This window comes from Nicotiana tabacum, chromosome 15 (assembly GCF_000715075.1).
Source record: "Nicotiana tabacum cultivar K326 chromosome 15, ASM71507v2, whole genome shotgun sequence".
Classification (NCBI taxonomy): Eukaryota; Viridiplantae; Streptophyta; class Magnoliopsida; order Solanales; family Solanaceae; genus Nicotiana; species Nicotiana tabacum.
Window position 1 is genome coordinate 121,303,158 of NC_134094.1, and position 9,279 is coordinate 121,312,436.

A 9,279-nucleotide genomic window follows, 5' to 3' on the forward strand; every position below is an offset into this window, starting at 1 on the left:
GCATGCACGCCATTCAATACAAGCAGACGTCAGAGTTCAATCGAGCCGTTCCAAAAACCAACCCTCTCCTATATAATTCACCCATAAATACCACATGCTGGATTTGCTTTGCTCCATGCCACTCTATCACACGCCATGCAACTCCACCACCAACGAATTGGTAAAAATTTACATGTACCAAATATTTATATCGGAAATAAATAAATGTATAATATGTCTTTGTGCATATATTTTTTTTCACTAATTCATTTAACCATAATAAGTTAATATTATTTGGTATAAATATTTCATCCCAACAAAATTAATAGCCTGTTTGACCGTATTTTTTTTGGGGGGCCAAAAGTATTTTTTTTCTTAAGTTAAGGTGTTTGTCGAAACTTTTAGAATGAAAAAAGTATTTTTGAATAGAAGTAAAAATAATTTTTGAGAAATAAAAAAAGTACCTTTTTTTTTTTGCAAAGCATTTTTAAAAAAAAGTATTTTTGAGAAAAATAAATTTAAAAATATTTTTTAAAAGTTTGATCAAATACTAATTGTTATTCAAAAATAATTTTTAATTTAATTAACAAAACATAAATTACTTCACCAATCAAAAGAATATTTTTCAAAATAAGGAATTTTAAAACACGGCCAAACAAGCAAATAAGACTCCGGGAGAAACAACCATACTTCCCCTCGGACCACAAAGGAATATGCCATTTTCAAATTGTCTCTTTAGGGAATATAAAAATTTGCGTTTTGCAGCAACCATACAATACGTATACGCTGGAAAAGCATACGGAATCAGAAAACATATGAATTTGGGTAGTGTCGTATTCAGTGTCTTGAAGAAACTTGTACATGGATGGATAATTTGCACAAATAGGATTATTTGGTTCCAACTTTTAAATTTTGACCCTGATAAATAAAGTCTTGGAAAAATAGCTTTTCGTAAGAAATTTAGGAAGTGTTCCTATCAATCATTAGTAATTTTTTATATGGTGATTATTAGGATTTGTTATAAAATACAATAATTGTCATAATTTTTCATATGCTGATTATTGAATTTGTCACAAAATATGGCAACCGCTATAATTTTTTATATGAGAATATTTTAGTGCTTTCCAAACTTCCAGATGGACGTTTTTTGTCAAAGTTTTCTTAGGGTCAAAATTTAAAACAATGATCCTGAAAAGATCTACGCATCGTTATTTTTTACAGGGAAAATGACGATCTAAAAACAAGGACATCCATTTTCAAGGTAATTAAGTGTAGTTTTCAGGGTAGAATTCTTCTAAATCTACAAAGTTCAAGTTCAGCTAACACTTAAGTTTCTAAAAATTCAGCCTACTGATAAAAAGAAAAAAAACGCTTAGACAAATCTTAAAATGACATACGTTTTGAAAAAGTAACTGGTAAAAACTAACATAACATTTAGGATACGACACTTATAGTAGTCATGAGTTTTTATCTTCAAATTTAAAATTGTTTAAAAAAATATATTTAAATAAACATATCAGTAAGATGATTGAAAAAATTAATAATTTGTCTAAATATACTATATAGTCAAATTTGACTTTCCTTCCAAAAGATTTCACTGGTAAATTTATTTCAAGTTGGACAATAATTTCTTTTCGTTCTAATTTATTTACTCCACAACCACATGTTAGTTTTATTGTTTCGTCAGTAGCTCTTTTGAGAGAAGAAAAAAGTACAAATTAGTGACCAGTTTCTCTTAATTTTAAGTTTTCTTTACCCAAACAGCTAAACTGCTTTTGCTTTTCTTATTTAGCGGAGATGATGCTTTTTATATACATAAAGAAGATTTAGAATTAAAATACGATGTTGTGTTATGGGGGGAAAGTGTGTGTGTCCACTGTTTGCACATGTTAAGATTTGATGCTCCCAACATGTATGGAATCGAATTATGAGATTTAACCTACAGTCCGTGAGTTTAAATCTACTTTATACTTAAATAATCAAATATTTTAATTCCACTATTACTTTCCCTCTCTAATTTACTTTATTTCACTTCTGTGCATAACAGTTACCATAATTAGTGCAGATATACTTACTATCTTAAAATTATAATAATACCTTACAGTTAATTATATTTAAAATAACATCCTTAATCCATTTTCCTTTATTACCACACTTACCAAAAAAATTTAAAAAAGGATTCCTTATCCAAGAAAAAGTGCAAGAAAAGGTGAAAGTGAAGATAAGTCATTCCCAGATGCGTTGAAAGTACGCTCTTTTACTTTCCTTTTTCTCGTGTTTGAATTCCTTCTTCGTGGGTCCCATTGCCCCCTCCTCCAACTATCACCGCCGTTCCATCAATTATATCATCCCTCATCTCAACAATCAAATCATCCAACGGTCAAACACGAAGGTCCATTTTAACTACGATAACACTACACACATGTTAACATATCACTCAAATCCTCGGATCTTCTGTATTTCACAATATATATGACCCTCCCACTGCACTCTCTACTCTCTATCTATTCATTCTTCACCTTCAGCTTCTGTACTTTCCGGCTAGTTTTCTTAGGGTTACGGTGAAGTATGGGGGCGGCGTTGTTACCAGATCTCGGGGCGGAGATTGTGATTCCGGTATGCGCCGTCATTGGAATCGTGTTCTCGTTAGTTCAATGGTACATTGTTTCGAACGTGAAGTTGACGCCGGAATCATCTTCTCCGAGCAACAACGGTAAGAATGGGTACGGAGATTACTTGATTGAAGAAGAGGAAGGCATTAATGACCAAAACGTCGTCGTTAAGTGCGCCGAGATACAGAATGCTATCTCTGAAGGTGAGCTAAAAAAACACTTTCATTTCAGATCTCTTTAGATTCTTTCCAGATCTGATTGATGTTTACTTGTCTATCGGTGCTCTTTCTTCTCATTTTGGTGTATAATACTCCCATCGTCCCAATTATGTGATGTTGTTTGAGCTGGTATGTAGTAAAAAAAAAAGATGGTTGAAACTTGTGGGTTAAAACAAATCATAGACATTTGTGTAGCTATAAATATCTCGGTAAGGATAAACTGAGAAGTTTAAATTTAAATTGTTTCCTTTATTTATCCTTTTTGGACAGACTAAAACGGAAAGAGTCTTATTTGCTGGTAACCGTGGAGGAAATGGTGAAGAAAGTCCAAAGTTTTACTTTTTTTTAATCTTTCTCAAGTGAATTTGAGTTTTCGCTGGTTAAAGACACAACCCTTTTTATTATGCCTCCAGGATTTTACCTCTGGTAGTTAAGTGAAGAGAGCCATCTTTATTTTCTGAGCTAGAAGCAGTAGATTTCTCCTAAAGAAGAAGAAACCCTTTTTACCGCATCGTTTGTTTATATAATGATTCAAGCTCATATGCTTATCTTTAGTTGAGTTCAATATCGTTTTTTTAATGTGTCATGAATATTTGTTTCTGGAAAAGCTAAAAAGAGTAATCTTTTGACTGGTTATGTGATAGTTAGACATTATATGCAATTGTTGAGAAGGTCACATATTGGTGTAGGGTTTGTCGTGATAGATATTACCCTCTTGAGGTTGCAGTTTTGAGCTCATTGGTGACTTGAACTTCAACCTCTTGGTTTCGAGGTGAAGGGCCTTTCCACTAGGCTGTCTGTTCTTGTTTTTAGTTCACATGAGTATTATTGCACAAGGAAATACTCATATTTGGTCTGTAAATTAAGTGAAGGGCACTGTAGGTGTAGTAATATATCTCCCCGCTTCCTTTTTTATGCTAATCTAACTGTGCTATGTGGTTTCCTGCTGATGTTTGTTCAATTTTATGTCCTTATCAAAATTTGTTCAATTATTGATGTAATATTGCTACATTCTACACATGCTATTGTTGTTTAATTTAGTGCAGTGTTGGTGCTGTTGTTTTGAACTTATGCTTCTTTTTATTATTTTTTGGCTGTTACCCTATTTGCTTCGTTGTTGGCTCAATCTGTGTATCCCTTCTATAGGCGAAAATTGTGATGCAATATTGAATGGTTGCTGCCTTTTCCTTTAATGATTTGCTGGCCTGAGTGAGTGTGTCGCCAGCTGCTTTATAAAGTTAAAAGAAGGCCAAGTGACGAAGTCTTGGATTGTTAAAAGCCAGCTTAAGTCTTTCTTGCGTTGTTTAGATCACTTTTCTTCTAAGGAGATGCATGTTGGTGGAACTCTTTTTTTGGTGCTAGAGCTATATATTAAGTAGTCTAGCAATTATTCTGTTTATTTTTCTGCATTTCCTTTTTCACGGGGTACTATTTTCAACATTTGCCCATCCCGTTTTACTCAATACTTTAGTCACAGAAATTCTGTTATAAATTAATTATATTATTCCTATAGGGTGTGCGTTTCTAATCCAGTTTTTTTTTTCTTTTTGTATTTACCAATACCAAATATCTGATGTGATTGCTGACCATGGCAGGGGCGACATCCTTCCTGTTCACTGAATATCAGTATGTGGGTATCTTCATGATTGCTTTTGCAATTCTGATATTCCTTTTCCTCGGCTCTGTTGAGGGCTTCAGCACTAAGAGCCAACCATGCACCTACAACAAGGAGAAACTTTGCAAGCCAGCCCTTGCAACTGCCATCTTTAGCACTGTATCATTCTTGCTAGGTGCTGTCACTTCTGTTGTTTCTGGTTTCCTTGGGATGAAAATAGCAACTTATGCAAACGCAAGGACAACCCTGGAAGCAAGAAAAGGTGTTGGAAAGGCTTTCATAGTAGCATTCAGATCTGGTGCTGTGATGGGTTTTCTCCTTGCAGCCAATGGTCTCTTGGTACTTTACATTGCGATTAATCTCTTCAAGCTATACTATGGTGATGATTGGGAGGGCCTTTTTGAGGCAATTACTGGATATGGTCTAGGTGGCTCCTCCATGGCTCTTTTTGGCAGAGTTGGTGGTGGTATTTATACCAAGGCTGCTGATGTTGGTGCTGATCTTGTTGGTAAGGTTGAGAGGAACATTCCAGAAGATGATCCCAGAAATCCTGCTGTAAGCTACATGTTTTGCTTTAGGTGTAATATATGACCTCTTGTAATGAGTATATCAATAATCTATTCTTAATGTCTTTGCAGGTGATTGCCGACAATGTTGGCGATAATGTTGGGGACATTGCTGGAATGGGGTCTGATCTTTTTGGCTCATATGCTGAAGCATCATGTGCCGCTTTAGTTGTGGCTTCCATCTCGTCTTTTGGAATTAATCATGAATTCACTGCAATGTTGTATCCCCTGCTCATTAGTTCTATGGGTATCCTCATTTGTTTGATCACTACCCTTTTTGCAACTGACTTCTTTGAAATTAAGGCTGTCAAGGAAATTGAACCAGCACTGAAGAACCAGCTTATTATCTCAACTGCTCTTATGACTGTTGGAATTGCAATTGTTACATGGACTTGCCTTCCATCTTCCTTTACCATCTTTAATTTTGGAGCTCAGAAGGTTGTGAAGAATTGGTACGTGTCAGATTGTTCTGTTGAATTTTAGCTATTTTATTAGATGAGTGTTTCCAGATGTGACGTTTAGTAGCAAGCTGACACATGGTAATATAAATTGTTAATTGAATATGCCTAACAATTGCCATTTTTTCATCTTTATACGTTGAACTTCATTTGTTTGGATTTTCAATTTCAAGCAGTATTGTCCTCCTGTGTCTGTATAAAATTGGTACTAAATTATTATTTGGTTGGTAATGCAGGGAACTATTTTTATGTGTGGCTGTTGGTCTTTGGGCTGGACTTATCATTGGGTTTGTCACTGAGTACTACACTAGCAATGCTTACAGGTGGATATCATAGTTCAATTTCATCCTGTGATGTTGTGTTATTGGTGGTTGATATAATCTCTGATCCCTTTGACATTCTTTTCCCCTGTTGTTTATGTTGCAGCCCTGTCCAAGATGTAGCTGACTCCTGCAGGACTGGAGCTGCCACCAATGTTATTTTCGGCCTCGCGCTTGGATACAAATCTGTCATCATTCCAATTTTTGCCATTGCAATAGCTATCTTTGTCAGTTTTAGTTTCGCTGCCATGTATGGTATTGCAGTTGCTGCGCTTGGGATGTTGAGCACCATTGCAACTGGATTGGCCATTGATGCATATGGACCTATCAGTGACAATGCTGGAGGCATAGCTGAGATGGCTGGTATGAGCCATCGGATCCGTGAAAGGACAGATGCCCTTGATGCCGCTGGAAACACCACTGCTGCTATTGGAAAGGTTTGTTGCTTTCCAAATTTGTTTTGCTTACATTCTTGTGAGCCTTTCTAGTGCATGGTTAAGGAGATATATGACATAAATATTTATGGTAATTGGAGTATTATCAATGTGTGCTTGTCTTCTATTATCTTTTAGTTCTAATCTTGATTGGAATCTTCTTTCTTATTTTCGCAATGGAACTTCGTTCAGACATGTTTCATCTCCTTTTTGCTAACATTGAGACTCATTTCTTTCTAGGGATTTGCTATTGGATCCGCTGCACTCGTGTCCTTGGCACTGTTTGGTGCTTTTGTGAGTCGGGCTGCAATTACTACAGTTGATGTCTTGACTCCCCAGGTTTTCATTGGTTTGATTGTTGGCGCCATGCTTCCCTACTGGTTCTCTGCCATGACCATGAAGAGTGTGGGTAGTGCAGCTTTGAAGATGGTTGAAGAAGTTCGCAGACAATTTAACACTATTCCTGGTCTCATGGAGGGCACTGCCAAGCCTGATTATGCGACTTGTGTTAAGATTTCAACTGATGCATCTATCAAGGAAATGATCCCCCCAGGTGCTCTAGTCATGCTTACACCCCTCATAGTTGGGATTTTCTTCGGAGTGGAGACTCTCTCCGGTGTTCTTGCTGGTGCTTTGGTTTCGGGTGTACAGGTATGGGTTGATTCTTTATTTTAACATTTTGGAGTTAAAAAGTCTTTTGTTCAAGTTGTAATGACTTACTAAAATATATATATTCTTTTGGTAGAATTGTGTCTAAATTCTGCCCTTCATCTCTCATTTTACAGATAGCAATATCTGCATCGAACACAGGTGGTGCATGGGACAATGCCAAGAAGTATATTGAGGTAATGAAAGAAACATCTCTGGTGTAACTTTTTGGTGTTCCATTGCACACAGTTTGTTCATTTTAATTTTCCGTCAGGCTGGTGCGTCGGAGCATGCAAGGACCCTTGGTCCAAAGGGTTCAGACCCACACAAGGCTGCTGTTATTGGTGACACCATTGGCGACCCTCTGAAGGACACTTCAGGCCCATCGCTTAACATTCTGATCAAGCTGATGGCAGTTGAATCTCTCGTGTTTGCTCCATTCTTTGCCACTCATGGTGGTCTGCTTTTCAAGATTTTTTAAGGAGCTTGTTGGGAGGCATTCACATACCTCTGGTTTTTCTTTCCTCGACACCCTTTTACCCAAATTTCCCCAAGCGCGGGGTTTCCAAGTTAGTTCGTAGGTAGTAAGAGGTTTTAGTTTTGATGAGCTGATGATGATGATGATATTTGTTAGCTCTGCAAAGAGTGTAAAAGAGAATTGTCAGCTTGCTAGTCTTTTGTTAGTGTATTAGCTTTCATTTTCTGAGGACCTAGTTTCCAATTTTGTTTGTAACGATATTCACGTTTTAAGGAGATGGAAGCATATGTTCACCTTTTGTTTTGTTACACAATGCAGATTGTCTGTCGACCGGTATGAACAACCCCCCCCCCCCCCCCACACACACACACACACCCACCCCCCAAAAAAGGCCACAACATTTGATAGCATATTCGAGGAGTCCGGAACCTAAATGTGGTCTTTTTAGACTCAAATGATAGAAATGAGTGAAAAAAAATATTGTGACCAAAGTATATATAGCGCCCTTTAAAAGGATGCTATATATGAAGTTGATTAGGTTGGTAAGTATAATGCAGTTTATTAAGGCGTAAGGTGCTATAAATCCTAATTCCCTCCCCCCCCCCTCCCAAAAAAATTGGTCCCCCCATTAACGATCCAAAAAAATTCGAGTGGACCCCACCTGTCCCACAAAAAGTAAAGATTATTGTTCTCACATCCTAGCTAAGCCTTCTCTCGTTGTGGGTTGCTTGTTTCGGATTAAAATCTTCAACTTTCCAAAAAAGATAAATCGAGGTATTCAAATTTAGTTTTTGTCGAAAAAAAGATAAATCGAGGTATTCAAATTTAGTTTTTGTCGAAACTCGTATAAAATTGCATATTATTTGTTAAAAAAAATGTTAATAAGTTACTTTTTACTGTTGTATATGTATTTTCGTGAATGTTTTGTGATTAAATGTATTTGTTGTTTTTATCTGGTTTAGATTATTTATTTGCTTAAAGACTAGTAATATAGTGCCCTTTTAGCGTAGTAAAATGTAGTGCCTTTTAGCGTAGTATCCCTGTAGTTATTGAAATTAATCATTTAAGTATCTCTTATACCAAAAACTACGTCAAAATAGCTGATAGATCAAACACAAACTCTGTCCAATTCTAGTCAACGATAGTAAGAAAATAACATGAGAAAACAACAATATTTTTCAGATATCTTGGTGCTACTGGGCCTCAAATATCGAGCATGCAACCAATATGTGAATACTTAATAATTAAATATTGTATAATTATAAAAATTAATTATTTAATTTACAAACAAACATATAAAATTATAAAACTAACATGTGAAATAATAAAACTAACACATAGAAGAAATTTGGATATCTTGGTGCTACTGGGCCCTCAAATATCGAGCCTGGAACCCATATGTGAATACTTAATAATTAAATCTTGTATAATTATAAAAATTAATTATTTAATTTACAAACAAACATATAAAATTATAAAACTAACAGGTAAAATAATAAAACAAACACATACAAGAATTTATGATATCTTGGTGCTACTGGACCTCAAATATCGAGCCCGGAACCCATATGCGAATACTTAATAATTAAATCTTGTATAATTATAAAATTAATTATTTAATTTACAAACAAACATAAAATTATAAAACTAACATGTAAAATAATAAAACTAACACATACAAGAATTCAGGATATCTTGGTGCTACCGGGCCTCAAATATCGAGCCTGGAACCCATATGTGAATAGCTAATAATTAAATCTTGTATAATTATAAAACTTAATTATTTAATTTACAAACAAACATATAAAATTATAAAACTAACATATAATTAATGTTGTTTAATTTACGGTAGACGACATGGAGGTTCCGCATATGCATCCCGGATATGGAAGGGAGAGTTACTGGCCCACACTCTCCGCGTCAGGAGAGTGGACGACATGTGGGACTTTCT

The 9,279-nt window shown here is 35.5% G+C and overlaps 1 protein-coding gene across 1 annotated transcript; it reads left to right on the forward strand.

Annotated features, from left to right (window-relative positions):
* The first annotated feature begins 2,469 nt into the window (after positions 1-2,469).
* On the forward strand, positions 2,470-7,638 carry LOC107774827 (pyrophosphate-energized vacuolar membrane proton pump-like). Its single transcript, XM_016594476.2, has 8 exons — positions 2,470-2,794; positions 4,405-4,979; positions 5,063-5,442; positions 5,685-5,771; positions 5,875-6,205; positions 6,443-6,853; positions 6,988-7,047; positions 7,125-7,638. Exons 1-8 carry the CDS (start codon positions 2,548-2,550, stop codon positions 7,329-7,331), a joined length of 2,298 nt encoding a protein of 765 aa, XP_016449962.1. The 5' UTR covers positions 2,470-2,547; the 3' UTR covers positions 7,332-7,638.
* The last annotated feature ends 1,641 nt before the right edge of the window (positions 7,639-9,279 follow it).